Source organism: Onthophagus taurus, chromosome 3 (assembly GCF_036711975.1).
Source record: "Onthophagus taurus isolate NC chromosome 3, IU_Otau_3.0, whole genome shotgun sequence".
NCBI lineage: Eukaryota > Metazoa > Arthropoda > Insecta > Coleoptera > Scarabaeidae > Onthophagus > Onthophagus taurus.
The window spans coordinates 4,903,963-4,928,481 of NC_091968.1; the positions used below are offsets into that span (position 1 = coordinate 4,903,963).

General features: G+C 32.4%; 2 protein-coding genes across 3 annotated transcripts; one reads left to right on the forward strand and one right to left on the reverse strand.

Annotated features, from left to right (window-relative positions):
- The first annotated feature begins 198 nt into the window (after window positions 1–198).
- Window positions 199–15,377, forward strand: LOC111417866 (neurofilament heavy polypeptide-like). 2 transcript variants are annotated; one of them, XM_023050258.2, is made up of 7 exons: window positions 199–310; window positions 802–1,610; window positions 7,777–8,054; window positions 8,116–8,279; window positions 13,718–13,885; window positions 13,956–14,366; window positions 14,467–15,377. In XM_023050258.2, the coding sequence occupies exons 2-7, from the start codon at window positions 834–836 to the stop codon at window positions 14,604–14,606; spliced, it is 1,938 nt and encodes a 645-aa protein (XP_022906026.2). In that variant the 5' UTR covers window positions 199–310; window positions 802–833; the 3' UTR covers window positions 14,607–15,377. The 2 variants fall into 2 exon arrangements, with proteins under 2 accessions (XP_022906026.2, XP_022906027.2); XM_023050259.2 differs by having other exon boundaries at window positions 13,959–14,366.
- Window positions 15,378–19,145: 3,768 nt separating this feature from the next.
- On the reverse strand, window positions 19,146–24,236 carry LOC139429315 (uncharacterized). The gene has a single exon (XM_071194983.1). The coding sequence runs from the start codon at window positions 24,234–24,236 to the stop codon at window positions 19,146–19,148; it is 5,091 nt and encodes a 1,696-aa protein (XP_071051084.1).
- Between the last annotated feature and the right edge of the window lie 283 nt (window positions 24,237–24,519).

The window sequence follows — 24,519 nt, forward strand, 5'->3', positions numbered from 1 at the left end:
ATTAATTTTTTCGATTATTATTTGTAATAGAATAAATTTTTGTTGATTTAGTGGATGTTTATAATTTTGTTTGTTTGACCGGGAAGGATTTTTGTAGGGTGTAAACCGGTCTTGACACAAACGTATAGCGGCGTTGCTTCATCTACGGGTTGAGTGTGACGGAAGATGTGATTATTGTATTGGGTGAAGTGAGATGAGGCGATATGGTGGCAACGTTGCTTTTGAGATTTTCAGCTATATAGACGCCATAGTGTGTGGAGCGTTCTTCGTATGATGTTGATACGTTTTCAGGTTGAAATTGTGCTAAAAGGTGAGTAAATCAACGAGGTGATAACAATTAGTAAGTTTTTAATAAGTTATTTCATGGGGAGAGTCGTGTTTTTAAGTTTTAATCAACTCCAAGCTGTCCCTCTCATAAACAATACACGCTTTTAGTTCAAGTTTTTTGGCGGTTGTTGCCGTGTGATAAAACTGTTTGATTTCATCGAGTAATTGAATCGGTGCTTTTAATTTTAAATTAAACGAATCCGGTAATTTGTTGGTTTTTTTATTATTAAGAGATTTTTCATTTTTATCCTTATTTACACAATCGTCGAGAGGAGAAGCTCGTTTTAGGCACGTGTAAAGACGCAGTTAATTTTTTCTACTTTCAAGAGGAGGGGGTTTTTCAATTTATCGATGTTGACTTGAATAAGTGTATCTTAATGCTTTTTTAATCATTAAAAATCGTTTTGGTAAACTTTCTTAAGTTTTGGTTGTTAAAATGTTTGTTTTGGTAATAATTTCTTTTTTATCTTTCAGATAGGAACTGATTATCGAAGAAGTCTACAAGTATGAGTTCAGGTTTTAAACCAATACTCTCTCAAGTATCTCAACAGGGTCCTCCAACTTACGGGCAACCATCAACCCATGTTGCCCAAAACTTGGCGTCAATGCAGCATGGTTTACCGACACCCGCACATAATTCCTCAAGTCAAAATCATTATTTAAACGTTCCCAAAACGGAATATAACGCCGCTATGTCAATACCGGCCAGTAATCACCCAATTCCAAATGTCACCCAATCTTCACCAGCCTATATAAGTCCTGTGAAACAAGACCAATTTCCCACAAATTATCAGCAGGGACATCCAGTAGTGCACCCGCCTCAGCCAACCTTGCCAACACCACATGCAATAGTCCCAAAACAAGAATCACCAGAAAAACCTCATTCGAATGGTACCTCAGAGATGCAAGGAAGTCAATCGGGCGAACAGAATTATTCGCCTCAAAAACCAAAAGAGATTATGGAAAAATCATCTAAAGATATCAAACCAGCAACTCCTGTATCAAATTTAACAGATGAATCTTCAAATGAAATAAAACAAGACGAAAACGTCCCGGATGTTATTGATAGTTCATCTTCAGCTTCAATAGAAGGAATTGAGATAACTACAAGTAATTCTAGCATGGCAGAAATAAAACCAGAAGAGGCTGAGGTGCCTAGTGAAAGCGCGAATGTTACTGAGGTTATAGCTAAGGCCACAATTGAACCTGCTACTACAATTGATTCTGCTCAAGGAGGTACAGTTACTACTGATAACAGTGTGGGTACAGCAATTAAAGAACAGGTAAATAAATCTTAATTTTATTATTACAACCATATACAGGGTGATTCATATAAGAACCGACACAGAGCAGGGACATGTAGAGGACAATAAATTAAGATAATTTAACGCAACTTATCTCTATACCAAGTTGTATGCCTGAGGAGTTATAGGCCTTCAAAGTTGGGTCTTAAATTTTTAAAACATTGAATATCTACGTAATACATTAAGCTAGAAAAACCAAATTTGGTATATGTTATGAGTGTACTGAGGGTATTAATTGGTAGCAAGTTGAGATCAATTGAGGCATTTCAAAGGGTTGATTAAGGGTGATGGTTCCCTAAATTTTGGCAGATTTTTTTAACCTTTTTGTGGATTTAATACATTATTACCTCATTTCATGTGGAATTTAATTCTAAAACTTTTTTTACTCTTACTATTTTTTAAAAAACATTGTCGTTTTCATAAAAAACTAAAAAAACTAAAGACGCGTATCTTGTTAATGCTACTTAAAATCATCAAAAATTCAGTAGTCGGCTGTGAAATTGAACGTAATTTGAGAAATAAACTGTTTATTATGAGCTAAAAAGACATCATCCATAAACCAATTTAGTTTAGGCATAATAATTTTCTAGTGATAAAGAGAAAATCCCCATAATGTCAAAATTGAGTACTTTTGTTATCAAAATCGATCATTACTCAAAAAATAATTGTGATGGTGATAAGTTTTTTTGAAATAAATTGTTTATTATGAACTAAAAAGACATCATCCATAAACAGATTTGGTTTAGTTATAATGATTTTCTAGTGATAAAGAAAAAATCACCAAAATGTCAAAATTTAGTACTTTTGGTATTAAAATAGATCATAACTCAAAAATTAAAGGTGATGGAGAAAAGTATACTTCAAATAAATTGTTTATTATGAACTAAAAGGACATTACTCATAAACAGATTTGGTTTAGTTATAATGATTTTCTAATGATAAAGAGAAAATCACCGAAATATCAAAATTGAGTACTATTGGTATTAAAATTGATCATAACTTAAGGATGAAAGGTGATGGAGAAAAGTTTTTTAGGAATAAGTTGTTTATTATCAACTAAGAAGACGTCATCCATAAACGAATTTAGTTTAGATGTAATGATTTTCAGGTGATAAAGAGAAAATCCCCAAAATGTCAAAATTGGGTACTTTTGGTTTTAAAATCGCTCATAACTCGAGAATGGAAGGTGATGACGAAAAGTTTTTTAGGAATAAATTGTTTATTATGAACTAAAAAGATATTATTGATAAACAGATTTTGTTTAGATGTAATGATTTTCTAGTGATAAAGAGAAAATCCCCATAATGTCAAAATTGAGTACTTTTGTTACAAAATCGATCATTACTCAAAAATTAATTGTGATGGAGATAAGTTTTTTTTGAAATAAATTGTTTATTATGAACTAAAAAGACATCATCCATAAACAGATTTGGTTTAGTTATAATGATTTTCTAGTGATAAAGAAAAAATCACTAAAATGTCAAAATTTAGTACTTTTGGTATTAAAATAGATCATAACTCAAAAATTAAAGGTGATGGAGAAAAGCATACTTCAAATAAATTGTTTATTATGAACTAAAAGGACATTACTCATAAACAGATTTGGTTTAGTTATAATGATTTTCTAATGATAAAGAGAAAATCACCGAAATATCAAAATTGAGTACTTTTGGTATTAAAATTGATCATAACTCAAGGATGAAAGGTGATGGAGAAAAGTTTTTTAGGAATAAGTTGTTTATTGTCAACTAAGAAGACATCATCCATAAACAAATTTAGTTTAGATGTAATGATTTTCAGGCGATAAAGAGAAAATACCCAAAATGTCAAAATTGGGTACTTTTGGTGTTAAAATCGATCATAACTCAAGAATGGAAGGTGATGACGAAAAGTTTTTTAGGAATAAATTGTTTATTATGAACTAAAAAGATATTATTGATAAACAGATTTTGTTTAGATGTAATGATTTTCAGGTGATAAAGAGAAAATCCCCATAATGTCAAAATTGAGTACTTTTGTTATCAAAATCGATCATTACTCAAAAATTAATTGTGATGAAGATAAGTTTTTTTGAAATAAATTGTTTATTATGAACTAAAAAGACATCATCCATAAACAGATTTGGTTTAGTTATAATGATTTTCTAATGATAAAGAAAAAAATCACCAAAATGTCAAAATTTAGTACTTTTGGTATTAAAATAGATCATAACTCAAAAATTAAAGGTGATGGAGAAAAGTATACTTCAAATAAATTGTTTATTATGAACTAAAAGGACATTACTCATAAACAGATTTTGTTTAGTTATAATGATTTTCTAATGATAAAGAGAAAATCACCGAAATATCTAAATTGAGTACTTTTGGTATTAAAATTGATCATAACTCAAGGATGAAAGGTGATGGAGAAAAGTTTTTTTTATTAATAAGTTGTTTATTGTCAACTAAGAAGACATCATCCATAAACAAATTTAGTTTAGATGTAATGATTTTGAGGTGATAAAGAGAAAATCCCCAAAATGTCAAAATTGGGTACTTTTGGTGTTAAAATCGATCATAACTCAAGAGTGAAAGGTGATGACGAAAAGTTTTTTAGGAATAAATTGTTTATTATGAACTAAAAAGATATTATTGATAAACAGATTTTGTTTAGATGTAATGATTTTCTAGTGATAAAGAGAAAATCCCCATAATGTCAAAATTGAGTACTTTTGTTATCAAAATCGATCATTACTCAAAAATTAATTGTGATGGAGATAAGTTTTTTTGAAATAAATTGTTTATTATGAACTAAAAAGACATCATCCATAAACAGATTTGGTTTAGTTATAATTATTTTCTAGTGATAAAGAAAAAATCACCAAAATGTCAAAATTTAGTACTTTTGGTATTAAAATAGATCATAACTCAAAAATTAAAGGTGCTGGAGAAAAGTATACTTCAAATAAATTGTTTATTATGAACTAAAAGGACATTACTCATAAACAGATTTGGTTTAGTTATAATGATTTTCTAATGATAAAGAGAAAATCACCGAAATATCAAAATTGAGTACTTTTGGTATTAAAATTGATCATAACTCAAGGATGAAAGGTGATGGAGAAAAGTTTTTTAGGAATAAGTTGTTTATTGTCAACTAAGAAGACATCATCCATAAACAAATTTAGTTTAGATGTAATGTTTATCAGGTGATAAAGAGAAAATCCTCAAAATGTTAAAATTGGGTACTTTTGGTGTTAAAATCGATCATAACTCAAGAATGAAAGGTGATAGAGAAAAGATGGAGAAAACCTTGTCATCAAATAACTTTATAACTTTTTCTAATTTTCTCTTATTTTAAGTAACATTACGAAATACGTGTCTTTAGTTATTTAAGTTTTTTATGAATACGACAAAGTTTTACACATGAAATGAAGTAGTAATGTATTAAATCCGCCAAAAGGTTAAAAAAAATTGTCCAAATTTAGGGTACCATCACCCTTAATCAACCCTATGAAATGCCTCAATTGAGTTCAATTTGCTACCAATTAATACCCTTGGTACACTCATAACGTATACCAAATTTGGTTTTTCTAGCTTAATGTATTACCAAGATATAGAACTTTTTAAAAATTTAAGAGCCATTTTTGAAGGCTTATAACTCCTCAGGGGTACAACTTAGTATAGAGGTAAGTTACGTTAAATCATCTTAATTTATTGTCCTCTACATGTCTCTGCTCTGTGTCGGTTCTTATGTGAATCACCCTGTATATACTATCTCCTATTTCGCTGACTCCCCATCTAAGCAATGAGTGGCGAGCGTTTCCATCAAAGGCAGACGGAATGATACATGTTCTGTCTTTGTCGTTACAAGTGTCGCGAAAGCGCATGCGTGAACCGTAAATTTTAAAGAGCCTGAAGTGTTTCGCGCGTATTATTGTAGATAATTTACTTAAATATAAACTATCGTAGATGCATCAAATAAATTATAATATATGTACTTTTGTGTGAAATTGACGTTGAATATTGCTTTAAATATCAACTTTATGTAGGTTGTTCATTAAACATTATATTCTTTAAAATTCAATTAATACATAGTAATTATTAAAAATGTGTACCAAAATATGGTTATTAATTTTTAATATAATTTATGAGCTCACGCTATTTAATGAAGTTGTTACATTAATCAAAGATATAATAACAAAATTAATAAAATATGTACTTAGGTACTTACTATTTAATGTACAGGGTGTCCAAATTTCGATGGGTTGGGGTTGAGTTGTCATCTCAGTTATTATGAAAGATAGAAAGTTGCGGCTTTCGCGAACCTGAGCTACTTTTTTGTGAAACTTACAATGGCGCAAACCAAATTTTCATAGCCCTCTTCGTTTTTGATATACAGGGAGTGTTTGAAATTTACGATTTTCAGACACCTCCTGTATCTCGGCTATCCGCAAACTTAGTAAAAAAGTAAAAACGGGTTCTAATAGATTTTTTCACGTAGAATCCAATGGTGCACGTAGAATTTTTTCTAGTCATCACGGTTTTTAAGTTATAAACACAACTCAAATACTGAATACTCAATTTCTAAAATACTTAGCTCTTTATAACTCAAAAACCGTGATGACTAGAAAAATTCTACGTGCACCATTGGATTCTACGTGAAAAAATCTATTAGAACCCGTTTTTACGTTTCCGGATAGTCGAGATACAAGAGGGCTATGAAAATTTGGTTTACGCCATTGTAAGTTTCACAAAAAAGTAGCTCAGGTTCGCGAAAGCCACAACTTTCTATCTTTCATAATAACTGAGATACCCTGCAAACCCATCGAAATTTGGACACCCTGTACATAATATTCTATCATAAAATTTACAACAATGTAATTAAACGAGGACTTTGAATTCTTTCTTTTTACACTGAGTTCTTTCCTTCTACCTGTTCATCCAATTTTTAGGACCCAAAAATATCTCCACTACTCTTTTTTTTTTTATTTTACTTTTAACAAATTTTCTTCACTTTCGTAACAAATAATATTACATTTTAAATTGCTTAGTCCAAGAATATGTTAATAATTATGTTATTATACACATAAAACCAATAATATACATAACTAAATATTAAGATTTTAGGTTATGTTCATATGTCAAACGTTTATTTGGTGATTTATAAACATCAAGGTCATCAGCTGCTATTAATTTTTAATTCACCGTCCAATAAGATGATAGCGTACGCACCACGTGCTCGCGCATGCGTCTTGAGTTGAATTGTAACGACAGAGGCAGATACATATATATCTGCACTCTAGTCTTTACACTCTTTTGCTGCCTTAGTCAGCGATATAGGAGATAGTATACAGTCTGTCCCAGGATTGATGTTACAAGAGGTATAATGACTTAAAAATTTTTGAATTTTATTTTAAGGCTTCCTGAGCCTTAAAATAAAAGCCCTGCTTGGCGTGGAGAGAATTTTACGTATATTTATATATTTTGAAAATCAACACGGCCTTGATGGTGAAGCTAAACTATTTTTAGTACAGGTAAAGTAAGCTTTTTGTTCATGATACGGCAAAATGTCATTAAGGAAAGTTGTTCAGAATGAAAAATTATGGCACTATGCAAAATTTCAGAAAGATCTACCTACTATTGATTAAACCACCATATTTTAGGTTAGATCAGAGTGAAGAAAAAAAAAATACAATGAAAAATGCCATGAAAAAAAAAATGACTTAAGTAGTTGCAAATATTAACAAATAAATTGTATTATCCCTCAGTTTTAGTTGACATTTCAATTACTATACAAGATTTATCTTATTAAAATGTGATGGTTCAACCTAAGTAGATAGATCCTTCTGAAATTTTGTATAGGACCATAATTTCTTATTTTGAACAACTTTTCTTAATAAAATTTTTCCGTATCATGAATAAAAAGATTACTTTACCTAAGCTAAAAATAGTTTTCGATTCACTGTCAAGGCCGCCTTTGTTTTCAAAATATGAAAATATTCTTAAAATTCTCTTCACACCAAGCAGGGCTTAATTCCTTAGCCATAAAATAGAATTCAAAAATGTTTAAGTCATTATACCTCTTGTAAGATCTATCCTGGGACACACTGTATATATGATTACAACATTAATGAAAAGAAGATTTATTTATATATTTTTTTAAGGTGGCACCAAAATTAAATGTAAAACCACCAACAAGGGCTGCGCAATCAAAGAAAACGAAAGCTGTTGCGGCGGAAGCTACGGCTGAGGTTTCAACGACAAAGTCGATCTCAAAACCGGATAAACCGTTGGTGACGAAAATGCCAAGGGCGAAACGTGTAAGGAAAAAAGTGCAACCTTATCAGTATCCCATCCCGGAATTGGAGAATTTTTCTAAAATGGCCAATCCAACTAAATCTAGAAAGAGAGACAACGATGAGAATTTGATTATCTTTTATAAGTAATTTGAAAATTATTATTAAATTGATTGGTATTGTGTTATTATTGACTTGTTATTTTAGAAATGAATTTTTGGCTGTGCGAAACGTTGAAGGTGGATTTTTTGTGTGCCAAGTTATGCAAAACGTCTACAAAAGGTCCACAAAAATTAGTATAAGATGGCTTTCACAAGATTCAGATGATAAATCTGGTGAAATTTATATACCTGACTTTTACGATACGATAGGTAAAGTATTATTATAAGTTTAAATTGTAATTTTTTTTAAACAAATACTCCACATCTAAAAAGAGCGTAGATGAGTATAAGTTTTTTTATAAAGTTATAATTAGATCCACTGATTTCCACTTTGATCTTCTAACAATGAGAGTAATTGAGGACTATTATTCTCATTGTTATTCAAAAGCGTCTGTTCAAATTTACAAATTTTAAAAAAACTAAAAAAAAACTTATAGCTATTGAAAAATGTATGTACAGGGTGGTTCAAATTCGAACTATTAGAGTTAGAAAAAAAGTAGCTTACATGTCATGATCTCGTTTTTGGAGAAACTGCTAATCCCAAAAATCTCAAAGCGCTATCGTCTTTTGTTTTTCCCCTAGAGGTCAAAATTGAAAATATCGTAAAACCAGCAAATGCAATTATCTTGGTTATTATTATAGGTGGAGTATTATAACTAAGACATTATATGGACACTTTTTTACAGAGAATTTGATGACGTAGTCAAAAAAAATTTTTCGGTTTTAGATTTTGAGATATTACAATTTTCGTTTTTTTAAATGGTAAAATTCGCTTATTAAATTCGTTATTTTTTTCTGATTACAAAAATATGGGGTTAGATAGGTCTATTTCTTATTGTTTTAGAATAAAGCTAAAAATAAACTTTTCTTAGTGTCCTCAAAGAAATTAAATTTACAGTTTCCTGTAAATTACGGTACTATAACTAAAAATTTATATAAAATTTACTTTATTTTCTAATATGTAACATTCTAAGATGTTAAACTTTTGGTAATTTTCATAATCCATCTTAAAAACCAGGATTTTTAATTTGACACTTCAGAAAATTTTTGAATATAGTAGTAACCACGACGAGTATACATCGATTTAAACAGAAAGCTTCAAGCTTCAATTTAAAATAAGTTTTATTTCTTAATTTCAATAAACACGGTTTCCAGGAATTTTTGAATTAGCATCTTTTTTGACACTTAGACTATGCGAATATAGGGGGATTGCATATTTTGCTAAAATTTTATTCCAAAGGCCTTTACTGACTGTATTTTGATAGCGTTTTAATTCTGTCTGATTCTGTCACAAAGTTTCAAAATGTTTGACTTCTTGGGACACAAAGGGTTAAGTAAGTTTTATTTAAACAGTGGTTCATAATTTATTCATTAATTTTTAATTTATTTCATTTTCGGCTTGTGAAAACACCAACAGATTCACAAGACGTTTCGATTTGAGGTTATAATTATAGAGTTACATCCCTTAGAAGAACAGACGTACTTTTTCGACGTGGCTATTTGAATTGTACACGGTGTCCAAATTTCGATGGGTTTGCAGGGTATCTCAGTTATTATAAAAGATAGAAAGTTGCGGCTTTCGCGAACCTGAGCTACTTTTTTGTGAAACTTACAATGGCGCAAACCAAATTTTCATAGTCCTCTTCGTTTTTGATATACAGGGAGTGTTTGAAATTTACGATTTTCAGACACCTCCTGTATCTCGGCTATCCGGAAACGTAAAAATGGGTTCTAATAGATTTATAATATAGTTATTTCGAGATAAACCGAAATAACGAATAATATAGGGGGTGTTCCACTAATTTAAAAAAACGAAAATTGTCATATCTCAAAAGCTAAAACCGAAAAATTTTTTTTGACTACGTCATCAAATTTTCTGTAAAAAAAGTCCATATAAAATCTAGTTATAATTTATAATACTCCACCTATAATAATAACCAAGGTAATTGTACTTGCTGGTTTTATGATATCTTCAATTTTGGCCTCTAGGGGAAAAACAAAGGATAGTGCTTTTAGGTTTTCGACATTGGAATTTATTTAAAAAAAGAGATTGAGACATGTAAGCTCGAATATGAGAAACCTTGTACAGGGTGGGCCAAATTGAGCACTTTTAAAGGGAAACTTTTATTTCTCTACGAGATAGAGCAAAAATCATATTAGTGTTTGATGCTCGATTTTTATAATAAACTTATCTTTTACGATTTTAGAGATACAGGCTGTGTTTCAAAAAAGTGCATTTTCGAAAAGTCGTCATAACTTTTTTCTTATTGATTAATCTTTCTTTATGTGAAAACATTTCTGAAGCAACTTTTTATGTAGGATTCGATGGAATAAAGAAATTATAGGCAAAAAACGAAAAAGTCATTTTTTTGTTTTTCGGCCATATTTTAAAAACTAAAATGGTTAGATCCAAAAACTTTGTTGAAATAGTGAGCTCTAAGATACGTAACATTGCCCCCGTTTAACCATTTCTGTAGCTCTTTTGGTTTCTGAGATCCCAATAGTGGGGGTTGAATTTGAATTATCCTGTATGCATTTCAGTGTTCATAATAAAAAAATGCTATATATATATCCAATGTTCGGTTCAAAAGGTGCTACTTATTTTCATTTCAGATCAAAAGGTGCTTTTTTCAGAAATTCTGATCAAAAGGTGCTTTTTCCATTTTTTAATGTTAAATGTTGTGCGTTTAGAAACTACAATGACCAATGATAAGTTTTATTAATTTAATCCGCTTCTTATTTATGAATTTATGTTTTAATTCATTATAACCAACTATCTTGATACTACTTATAAATAATATAATCTCGTTTTTCTTTTATTTCCAAAGCCTACTTTTTCAAAAACTGCACATATAAGTTTTAAAGTTGTATATTTCAAAGAAGACTTAAACGAAATATCAAGTGTGCTATATTTTTGTAAAGGAAATTTTATGCACTCGACGAATTTGCAAAAATATATAGGTGTTCCATTTAAAAAAATCATTTTTATGTCAATAGCTGCTAAAATATTGAAGGAAAGGTAACTTATTCCACTGAATTCTACATAAAAAGTTTACTTTTAAATGTTTTATAGAAAGATTTATCAATAAGAAAAAAGTTATGACGACTTTTCCAAAATACACTTTTTTGAAAAACATCAGGAAACTGTAAATTTAATTTCTTTGACGACACTAAAAAAAAGTTTATTTTTAGCTTTATTCTAAAACAATAAGAAATAGATCTATCTAACCCCATATTTTGTAATCAGAAAAAAATAACGAATTTAATAAGCGAATAATCAGTGGTTGTTTCCATTTAAAAAAATGAAAATTGTCATAATATCTCAAAATCTAAAACCGAAAATTTAAAAAAAGCGTCCATATAATGTCTTAGTTATAATACTCCACCTATAATAATAACCAAGATAATTGCACTTGCTGGTTTTACGATATTTTCAATTTTGGCCTCTAGCGCTTTGAGGTTTTTGGCATTAGCAGTTTCTTGAAAAACGAGATCATGACATGTAAGCTACTTTTTTTATAACTCTTATCGTTTCCGAGATAGCCTATTCGGACAGCGAATTTGAACCATCCTGTACATGTGGGCAAATTTGGGTGTTATTATAGAGCAGTGTTGTCCACTAATTTTTGATCAATCGACTTTTTATATAAATGTCTTGCCAAGATCGACCGAAGGGTTTAAAGTAACCTTCCTTTCTTTTCTTTTTTGCTCTGAGGCCAAGATATAGATATTTCAGATTCATGATTTTTTTGGCAATTGACGTTATGGTCACCACTGATTTAGACCTTATAAATAAAAAATGGTAATAATTGGGTTCGATCTTGTTATGGATTTAGTCTTTATGGCCCATTACTAAGGTTTTATGTATAAAAAGTATTTCCCCATCGCTTTTAGATTTTGAGTTATAATTGAGTTAATTTTCGAAAATCAACAAGTTTGATGTTTAATCGATTTAGAGCTTATAAATAAAAAATAGTAATAATTGGGTTCAATCTTGTTATGGATTTAGTCTTTATGGCCCATTACTAAGGTTATATGTATAAAAAGTATTTCCCCATCGCTTTTAGTTTTTGAGTTATAATTGAGTTAATTTTCGAAAATCAACAAGTTTGATGTTTAATCGATTTAGAGCTTATAAATAAAAAATAGTAATAATTGGGTTCAATCTTGTTATGGATTTAGTCTTTATGGCCCATTACTAAGGTTATATGTATAAAAAGTATTTCCCCATCGCTTTTAGTTTTTGAGTTATAATTGAGTTAATTTTCGAAAATCAACAATTTTGATATTTGATCGGTTTAGAGCTTATAAATAAAAAATGGTAATAATTGGGTTTAATCTTTTTATGGATTTAGTCTTTATGGTCCATTACTCAGGTTTTATGTATAAAAAGTATTTCCCCATCGCTTTTAGTTTATGAGTTATAATTGAGTTAATTTTCGAAAAACAACAATTTTGATGTTTAATCGATTTAGAGCTTATAAATAAAAAATAGTAATAATTGGGTCCAATCTTGTTATGGCTTTAGTCTTTATGGCCCATTACTAAGGTTATATGTATAAAAAGTATTTCCCCATCGCTTTTAGTTTTTGAGTTATAATTGAGTTAATTTTCGAAAATCAACAATTTTGATGTTTAGTCGGTTTAGAGCTTATAAATAAAAAATGGTAACAGTTGGGTTCAATATTTTTATGGATCTAGTCTTTATGGTCCATTACTAAGGTTTTATGTATAAAAAATATTTCCCCATCGCTTTTAGTTTATGAGTTATGATTGAGTTAATTTTCGAAAATCAACAATTTTGATGTTTAGTCGATTTAAAGCTACTAAATAAAGAACGGTTATAATTGGGTTCAATCTTTTTATAGATCTAGTCTTTATGGCCCATTACTAAGGTTTTATGTATAAAAAGTATTTCTCCATCGCTTTTAGTTTTTGAGTTATGATTGAGTTAATTTTAAAATAGTAGTAAACAGTAGTGTCCACTAATTTTTGATCAAAATCGACTTGTTATGTAAATGTCTTGCCAAGATCGACCGAAGGGTTTAAAGTAACCTTCCTTTTTTTTTGCTCTGAGGCCCAGATATTAGATATTTCAGATTCATGATTTTCTTGGCGATCGACTCAAAACTACTTTGCGATCGACGTTATGGTGTCCATAACGTTATAGAGACTATCTCAGAAACTATAAGACATACGGAAAAAGTAGGTGCCATGTCCCGGTCTCTTTTTTCGAGGCTAATCCAATCCGGCAAGGACCAAACCTCAATCTTCTTTTGCTTTTAAGTTATAGACAAAAAGTCAAATTTTCGCGATTTAAAAAAATGCTCATATTTCGTTCATTTTTGAACATAAAGAAAAGCGGTTAACTAACACATTCTTAAGACATTTTTGAATAGAATAAACTGCCGTTGAAGAATTAAGCGGATTAAGAAGTTCTTCATTATCTTTAAATAAAACGATAAAATTAAATATGAATTCAACTCAATTTAACCGCCAAGTAGACACAACTAGCCACTAAAATTCCTTTTGCCAATATTACTGTTGTGTTAAGGCCTTGATTTTTGTGATATCTATTCCAAATTAAAATTTTATAATTGGTATCAGAGTGGGTTGAATAATAACATTCTTTCCTTAACTTATTTCAGATGTAGATTGCATCTTAACAAATTTAGAACTATCACGAGTCAACAAAGTAAAATTTAGATTACCACCAGCAGAAAAAAATCGAACAGATAGCATCTTAAAAAGAGCTTTAGCGGTGGAAAAAGGTGAAGCAGTACCTCCATCGCCAACTGAAGAACATCCTGATGGACGTAAGATCTTCAACTACAATAAAAGTACCCCAATCTAACAAAATCCCTTCTTTTTTAAATTTTCTAATAGTAGATTTGTCTCTGTATAAAGAAGAAAGCCAATTACAGAAACCAGAAGGGAAACCCGCAGTGCGAAAACATCCGGCAAGAAGTCCTTCTAGAACTCGTCAAAAATTGCCGGGGAAGGCGAAAAAACGAAATGAAAATCGCGAGGAAAATGTGGTTGCTGCGCAACCAAAACCTAAAGAACCTGTTGAAAAGGAAAGTGTGAAACGGAAACCAACCCCAGCGACGGTGACTGTTGAAAGAAAGGAGGGGACCACTTCCGGTTTGTCACGGTCGGAACGTGCAAAACGGAGGCATGATAAGATAGACAGAGGGGACATTGAAGAACAACCAGTTGTTGATTCAAAGAAAGCGAGGGCTTTAGCGAAAGTTGCAAAGCGGCTTGCTATAAAAGAACCCACATCTAAAAAACCAGGTAATGAAATGACTGATTAAAATAATACTTATGCATTCGAGATTGAGTTCAAGTTTAATAAATTGAGAGTTTACGAAAAACATTTTTTTTTTAATTTCAGAAAAAAAAGACGAAGAAGTAAAAGCACCGGTTCAATCAAAAGCTGCTTCAAAAACAGGTACAATACCAAAGAAAACAAAACAAAAGCAGGAGGAACCGGTGCCGCTAGAACCGCGTAAGACTAAAAGAACAAGGAAATAAACGCACTAGTAGCAAAATCTGTGTTTGTTTGAGTCTATTTTTTTTTTTTAATATTTTATATTTTTTAAAGAAGAAGACGCACACAGTACACACAAAAATAAATAAAAAAAAAAAAAGAATATGAATTTATTTGTATTTTAAAAATAAAATAATTAAAATGTAACAAAGAAAAACTAAAAATAAAGAACAAATTTTTGGAAAAATATTTTTATTATTAAACCTTGGGTACAAATTACGAAAATACGGAATTGCGCCTTGATGGTGTTTCTGTATTTCTGTGGACGCCCAAAAAAATCACATTTTTATTATTTTTCGACGTACTGTTGCATTTTTAATTTTATTTGTGCATTATTATTGTTTCATTATGTTTTTGTTCAAAATGTGTGTTTTTTGTGTGAATAACAAGTGCTCGGAGAATACTTTTAGTTTTTACTATTGATAAGTAAATGCAAAAAAAAAATATTAAAACCCTAAAAGTAGGGAAACAATTCTTATTTACCTGTATTTATAACGATAAGATTTTATTATTATAACCTCAGTTGTGTTCCTTCTTTGAATTATATTAAAAAAAAATACATAATGTAGTAGAAGAGATAAAATTTTATTATTATGAATAAAAATGTAAAATTAAGGTGAGCACCCGAAGGAACACAACTGAACGTATGTGCATCTATTTCTTAGTTATTATTATTAATATAGATTTATTTACTGTGTATAATTTTTCGCAATGTTTCGAATGATTTTTTTATGATAAAAAATTGTGTTCGAAAATTGTTTTTTAATATTAATGTTATCAACAGTTTAATTAGGTGCCTACTTTATTTAATTGTGAGATTTATACAATGAATAAATACAAAAAATTCTAAAAAAAAATAGGTTTAGAATATTTTAACACAACACATTCCTATATTAAATCCGAAACTTTCTAGTTCTAGGTCTAGTTTTCGTTCTAGTTTTGGTTCTATGAAAAGTATACGACAATCTAACGCCAATATTTCTAGTTCTAGATCTAGTTTTAGATGTTATTCAGCATTAGATTGTCGTATATTTTTCATTTAACTAAAACTAGAACTAAACTAGACCTAGAATTAGAAAGTTTCGGGTTTAGCTGTTTTAAGAGACATACGCCTAAACCCAAATGATTCTAATTCTAGGTCTAGTGTTAATTCCAGTTTTACACTAGCACTGTTACAGTTTCCGATATTTCTGGTGGTTTTTATGACGCGCAGAAACAGTAGTGGTAGTAATTATCACCCCGAAAAAGTACCTGAACGTGATTTATGATAGGTCCTCCTAGCGAACTAGGTCCAGGGACGCTCTTTTTTTTAATTTTATTTAAAATTCAACAAAATAAAACAGAAATGTAGTAAAGAATATAAATTTACTTATACTTAAATGATTTTACAAAAAAAAATTAAATATTAGAACTAGAATCATTCGGGTCTACCCGCACGTCTTTCAAGACGGCTAAACGTCTTGTAAGACGTGCGGGTAAACCTAGAACTATGATTCTAGTTCTAGGTCTTATGTTAGTGCTAGTTTTAGTTTAATGAGATATATACATCACTTTAAAGTTGACTAAAAACTAAAACTAGAAGTAACCCTAACATTAGAACTAACACTAGACCGAGAACTAGAAAACATTGCAAATTATATTAAACCACATTCTTCCTAAATCAATGTTATATTTTTTAGGATAAAAACAGATTTTTTCTTTAATCTTGAAGAATTTCTAAAATTTTCGATTTCTTATTATTTTTTTTTAGTTCAAATACTATATTATTTCATAATTATAGAAAATATCTTTGGTTTAGACCTTTCAGATAAAAAGAATACACGCTATCGTGTACGCAACAGAGACAATTACAAATAAAACATCTATAAAGTATGTAAATAGATTACTATAATGTAAGATTTTAAAAAAAATGGGCAACATCCTGTAATTTTCGACCGTCTAAACCATGTTCCCCCCTGAAAAAATCTAAGAAAAAAAGGTATAATTTTCAAGAATCATCCATCAAAGAAATACGGTTATTTCTTAGGTTTTCGAGGCACAACGACTTAAATGTCGGTGTTTACCATCTATAAACAAAAGATAACCTAAAATCTATACCTGACGCCCTACCTCTTTAACTTATTGGGTCCTGAATGCTAGATACTGTTGGTAAAAGACTAATTATTGCTGTCAGAAGATTAAATACTGCTAGTAAAACTATTAACTTTTCGAAGAACATCAGAGAGGCAAATAAAGTTTTAGAATATTTTCATCTATCTAAATAAAATATTTCCAATGTATTTACCATCTGCATAAAAAAATCTAGGCATAAATTGAACGGGGGTGGTTACGTTTAGTAGTATAGAAGGGTAGGTTGAAAGTACAAATAGGGTCAAAACGTGCCCTATTATGAGTTAAACATATTCCCCAAATTTCATTTTCCTAGCGTTTATTGTTTTTGAGAAAAAAAAAATTAAACCAAAATTTTCCGCCATTTTTGGAGGGGTGTAGCTCCTTAGGGGAGCCGAAGTCGCCCACGGTTCATATATCAAAGTACCCTTTAAAATTCACTAAAGAATCACCCCTTGAAGTTTGTTGCAGTCATTCAGATACACCCTGTATAATTGAAGCTGATCATTTAATAATTCGAAGTTATTGCTATTTTTTTGTTTGTTAATTTCTAAAATTTCGGACAGAAAAATGCAGTGGAGCACCATCATGTTGGAACCATATTGGTTGCCTTTGGTCTTCACGGAACTTATTGTAAGTTGATTCTAATGATTTTTAATATGTACGTTGATTTTAATGATTTTTAATAGGTAAGTTGATTCCAATGATTTTTAATAAGTATGTAAGTTGATTCTAATGATTTTCAATATGTAATTTGATTCTAATGATTTTTAATATTTAAGTTGTTTCTATTGATTTTAATATGTATGTTGATTCTAATGATTTTTAATAGGTAAGTTGATTTTAATGATTTTTAATAGGTAAGTTGATTCCAATGATTTTTAATATGCAATTTGATTCTAGTGATTTTTAATATGTAAGTTGATTCTAATGATTTTCAATATGTAATTTGATTCTGGTGATTTTTAATATTTAAGTTGATTCTATTGATTTTAATATGTATGTTGATTCTAATGATATTTATATTACATATTAAAAATCATTGGAATCAACTTACCTAGTTGATTCCAATGATTTTTAATATGTACGTTGATTTTAATGATTTTTAATAGGTAAGTTGATTCCAATGATTTTTAATATGTACGTTGATTTTAATGATTTTTAATAGGTAAGTTGATTCCAATGATTTTTAATATGTACGTTGATTTTAATGATTTTTAATAGGTAAGTTGATTCCAATGATTTTTAATAGGTAAGTTGATTCCAATCATTTTTAATATGTACGTTGATTTTAATGATTTTTAATAGGTAAGTTGATTCCAATGATTTTTAATATGTACGTTGATTTTAATGATTTTTAATAGGTAAGTCGATTCCAATAATTTTTAATAAGTATATAAATTGATTCTAATAATTTTTAATATGTAATTTGATTCTAGTGATTTTTAATATGTAAGTTGATTCTAATGATTTTCAATATGTAATTTGATTCTAGTGATTTTTAATATTTAAGTTGATTCTATTGATTTTAATATGTATGTTGATTCTAATGATTTTTAATAGGTAAGTTGATTCCAATGATTTTTAATAGGTAAGTTGATTCCAATGATTTTTAATAAGTATATAAGTTGATTCTAATGATTTTTAATATGTAATTTGATTCTAGTGATTTTTAATATGTAAGTTGATTCTAATGATTTTCAATATGTAATTTGATTCTAGTGATTTTAATATGTAAGTTGATTCTATTGATTTTAATATTGATTATTTATTTTTTATCTGGTGGGCGCTGGTTAACAACAAAATCTTGGTTTTACGTTTCCATAAACTTTATTATTAATTACACTTAAACTATACATATAAATAGCGATTAGTTGTGGCGAGAGTTATATAGGGAGCCTTGCTCCGCGTAAATTGAAGGGGTACTGTTTCGGTGTGTGTTAAATCGAAGACTGACTAACTGATACGAGTTGAGCTCGCAGGCTCCTTCTTTATTTTAGGTCATAACTAGAAACCCTTACCTAAACACCGAAATACCCCAACGCATTCCCACACTTAACTCCACCCAATAAATAATGCGATAAAAGACTCTAATATTGCGACTCGAGACACTTCAAATCTAGACTAAACAAATGAGGCGATACAAATAAATCCAATATAAATGAACTAATATAATATAAACCTATCAAATCTAATATAAATTAACCAATATAATATAAAATCTAACATGCTCCCCGCCTTGAAAGAACTACCTTTCAACAAATAATAACACAAATTCACAATAAGGACTCAACATCAAAATGTATGAAAAAACAAATGGAAAAATTAAATTTACACGACTGATCGTGAGTGATCAATCGCGCACACACAATTCACGCAATCACAAGCAATCACATTAATGAAACACAAGACTGCTATTCCATCGGTAGTGGACACAGTCTGACCGTGGCCCTTTTGACGATCCCATTTTGTGTGCGTAGCGTGGCCACTCGTGCGACTCCATCCTTACCGCAGTGCAATTCTATAATTCGGCCAGTAAGCCACTTTAAGACAGGCAAATTATCTTCCTTTATTAACGCCAATTGGCCCACCTTTAGGTTAGCGTCACCCGTTGACCACTTGTGGCGACTCTGCAGTTCAGACAAATATTCTTTGGACCACCTAGTCCAAAAATGTTGTTGAATTTGCTGTACACGTTGGAATTGGGATAAGCGGTTTTCACTGATGTGACTCAAGCTCGGATCTGGTGGCGACGTAAGTTTTCTACCAATTAGGAAGTGTGCCGGGGTTAAAGGAGTCGTATCGTTGGGATCGGTGGATAATTGGGTTAATGGCCGGGAATTTAGGATGGCCTCAATCTGAACAAGCAAGGTATAAAAATTTTCGTACGTGAACGAGGCATTGCCGGCAACTCGCCGCAAATGAAATTTGACCGATTTAACACCGGCTTCCCATAATCCGCCAAAGTGTGGCGAGTTAGGTGGAATAAACGACCAACCAATCGAAGCGTTTTCAATCAGAGTTTTGAGTTCGCTAGAGTTATCAATCAAAAACTGACTTAGCTCCTGTAATTCGCGATTACCACCAACGAAATTAGTTCCGTTATCGGAGAACATTCGATTCGGTTTCCCGCGCCTAGCTGAAAACCGCCGAAGAGCGGCAATAAAACACTCTGTAGTAAGTTCGGTTACCAATTCTAGGTGTATAGCGCGTGTGGTAAAGCAAACAAATAGACAAACATACGCCTTGGATAATTTTGCTCCTCGCCCTTTTTTGTCCTTTAGCAGGAACGGTCCCGCGTAATCTACGCCTGTAGTATAAAAGGGCGGCGCCGGTGTTACTCGCTCACGTGGCAAGTTCCCCATTACCGGTTGCTTGGCGCGCGGATTTGCCCTGTAGCAACGTATACAGTTATGGACTATCGACTTGGCTAAATTACGCCCCCCAATTGGCCAAAACCGATCGCGAATGCAAGCCAACAAATGCTGCGGACCAACATGTAATAGCTGTCTATGTTCCATCTCAAATAGCAATCTTGCGAACGCATGTTTACAAGAAATCACCATGGGAAATTTCTTATCGAATTCGTAATCCGAATTTCCCAATCTACCGCCAACACGCATAATCTCATTTTTATCTAGAAAAACGTTTAATTTCGCTAATTTACTATTTTTTTGAATATCTTTATTACTCTTTAACGCCCTTATCTCCTCAGCGAAGGAGTCTCTTTGACTGATCTTAACAATAAATTTAAGCGATTGTTCCAATTCGGTTTTATCTAGCGGTCCCGTGTTACGTATTGCTTTCCTATAACAATTATGACCAAATCGAAATACATACGCGATCACACGCTGCAAACGGATTAACGATGAAAATCGAGAAAAGGATAAAAGATGATCATCCGTCGTCGTAACCGCTGAGAACAGTTTTCTCATTTCTGGTAGCGATTCGTTACGAAAATTTCTAACAGGCCACGCGTTGTCTGTTTCTCTTAGCCATTGGGGCCCAGTCCAATACAATTCTAAACCGGACAATTCTGAGACGTTCACCCCTCTCGAGACCGGATCAGCGGGATTATCACGCGTAGGTACATACCTCCAATCACCAATTCGCGATTTCTCCAATATTCGCGAAATTCGGTTACCCACGAACATTTGTAATTTGGATAAATCGGTCGACAACCACCCCAGGACCACACTGGAGTCGGTCCAATAAACTGTTCGCGTAATATCAATACCCAATGCCGTCTTTACCTTAGCTACCAATTCGGTAAGTAGCAATGCACCCATTAATTCCAAACGCGGAACCGTAACCCGTTTTAGCGGCGCCACTCTGGATTTGGCACAAGTCAATCTTATCAAAACCTCTCCGTCGTTTCCGATAGTCCGAAGGTACACGCACGCTCCATAAGCCTTTGTTGACGAATCTGAGAAACCGCGCATTTCGAATGTGGAGGGATTTTTCAGCGATATATGGCGCGGACAATTGATTAAATGTAAATCCTTCAAACTGTTGCTAAACCGAAGCCAACTTGTGTAAATGTGATTGGGAAGTGCTTCGTCCCACCCCAACCCGGACTCCCAAATTTCCTGTAAGATTATTTTCGCCGTAATAATTACAGGGCTTAATAAACCGAGCGGGTCGAATATTTGGGCTATTTTCGAAAGAACCGTGCGCTTAGTAATGTGACTGGTTGAATTTTCCTTCATTTTATAACGAAAACAATCTTTAGTGGGGTCCCATAATAAACCTAACGTCCGAGTGTTTTCATTTTTTCCCAAATCAAGCACTTCTGAAAGCTCTGTAGACTGAGTACCCTGAACATCGCGTAATATCTCTGGATCGTTCGAAATCCACTTGTGTAAGTTAAATCCTCCGCCGTTCAACACAATTTTTACATTTTTCGCCAAACGAGTAACTTCAGTCAACGAATTTGCTCCCGTCAACAAATCATCTACGTAAAAATGTGAATTAATAACATCCGCGATGACCGGGTCCGCGCATTCTGAACTTAATTGTTTTAAACACCGAGTCGCTAGATAACTAGCCGAAGACGTTCCATATGTTATCGTTAATAACTCGTACGTATCGACGGGTGAATCTTCCGAATCGCGCCATAATATGCGCTGAAATTTCGTCTGCTCAGGATTGATTAGACAGGCACGGTACATTTTTTGAATATCCGCTGTAACCACGTACGCGTACTTCCGAAAACGTATTAAGGCGCTAAACAGGTCAGGCTGTAATATGGGTCCCACCACCTGACAATCATTAAGTGAATATCCCGTTGATGTGGGACATGATGCATCGAAGACGACCCTTAACTTTGTAGTGGCACTATTTTCATTTAATACTCCGTGGTGTGGTATATAATAACCCTCGCGCGTGTCGACAACCTTTTTCATATGACCTAACTCCAAATACTCTCGCATAAATGCATGGTATCGCTCACCGAATTCGCGATTTCGTTTGCATTTTCGCTCGATACCCATTAAACGATTTTCAGCGGTTTTATACGATTCGCCTAACCGATCTAAACTTTCCTTTAGCGGTATCGAAACAATGAATCGTCCGTCTTCTGCACGTTTAGTGGTTTTGTTAAAATGATTTTCGCAAAATGTTTCATTTTTGGATGAGTGAACTAACCCTTCAATCTCCTCGATTTCCCAAAATCGCGCCAACTGCTTGTTTATTACGGAACTGTCATCCTTACAAATTAAATTGCACCGCACCGAATGTGCCGCGCTCGCTTGTATCGGCCCCGAAACGATCCACCCCAAACGGGTGTTTTGCATGATAGGCCCTTTTGCAAGTTTGATTTGCCCGACGCATAACAAATTCCAAAAATAATCAGCCCCGATCAGCATATCTATCTTATCGGATTTATTGAACAAGGGATCCGCCAAGCGAATGTGTGTAGGTATTCCTAAAGTGTTTGCGTCTATTTCAAAATTGGGTAAATCATTCGCGATTGTTGCTATAACCAAACAATTAACCTTAAGTGAAAAATCCGTGCAGTGTGAATGTATTCGCAATGAACAGGAACTCGTTATTGTTGACTGTGTTTGATTGATTGTTGCTACATTAACGTTTGTTGCTGTTCTAGACAATCTTAACCGCTTGCAAGCGTCTACCGAAAGAAAACTACTTTGACTGCCCGGATCCAAGAGTGCGCGTAATGAATGTTTTTTGTTATGTCTGTCGAATGCGTGAACAGTTACGGTGGAGAGTAAGATGTTTGAATGATTTGCATGCTGTGCGAAATTTAGACTGTGTGCTTGGGTGGATGTCGTTGGTTGTGGTGGTGAATCTGAGCGATCGTGCGTCAAATGAAGTAAAGTATGATGACGAGAATTGCACCGTTTACAAGAGCTCGAACGGCATTGTTTAACAAAATGTCCCGACCGAAGACAATTCATACACACCTTTAATTGTTTGACCCGGTCTATACGGCCCTGAACCGTAAGTTTAGTGAAATTTGAACATTCCTGTATGTAATGTTCCCCATTGCAGTTTACACAACGCTTAACACCCGAATTAGCAACCAAAAACGTTTTTGATTTCGGTTTTGATTTCGGTTTTGATTTATCGATTATCCGCTTACCCGAACCGTTTTCCAAAGTTTCCAATAAATCAGCGCGTTCTTTCAAAAACCCTAACAAATTTTCTAAATTCGCTTTGTTTAAACCGGACTTTTTCCTTTCCCACTCCCGATTGGAATCAGCGTCCAATTTCGACACGGCTAAATAAATAAGTAGTGTGTCCCAATTATCCGTAGGTTCATTTAATGCAGCTAACGCGCGCAGATGTTTACGAAAGTCGTCAATAAAACTTCGAATCGGCTGTGGATTATCGCCCGAAACCCCTTCAATTTCGAACAATGCCTTAACGTGATTATGAATTAATATCCGCGGGTTATCATAACGCTCGCGAATCAACCCCCAAGCGACTTCATAGTTAGAATTTGTCAATTCTAAGCTTTCGATAACCTGACGAGCATTACCGGTCAGTGCCGACAGTAAGTAATGAAATTTTTGAATGTCGTTGATCATTGGGTTGTTATGAATTAACGATTCGAAAATGTCTCTAAACCCTAGCCATGCGTCGTAACCACCGTCAAACTTTGGTAAATCTATAACCGGTAGCTTTACATGTTGATCCGGGGAAGGTCCTACAATGAACGACGAATCGGCGCATATATTTCTATTTGTCAAAATTCGCTTAGCTTTAGCCGTATTTGCGTAAAAACTCGCCTCGAATGTCTCCCTCTCCGCGTTTTGTGACTCGCCATCAACGCTTAACAAATCTATTTCACCCTGAATTTCCTCGAACTCATCGATAAGATTAATTGCCCGATTGTATCTTTGTTCTAACTCTAACGAAAGTTCCTGATTAATACCGCTTTCTCTGATATTTGATTCAAATTTTATTACAAATTTCGCAAAATTCGTGAGTTTGCCCTTGACAATACCTCGTTTTTTAGTTAAATTTTCTGACTGACTCATGATCGCGATTGACAAGTTTCAGATTGAGAACGATAAAGGAGAAACCAAAGGGACTTACGGTACTTGTTTCAATGGCGTTGGTCGCTTCCAGTACGTGATGGACGAATTTCTTCTATCTCGAATTTGTTGGGAGTTGCATGAAGTAGAAATTCGGTCTTCGAACACTCCTGGCGAATGTTCTCCAAAAAGCTGCGTAACTGGCGGGCCAACGTTGTCGAATTTAATTTAATTTAATTTTACACGCCGCATCAAGAAACCGAAGACACTTAAATCTTCTTATATT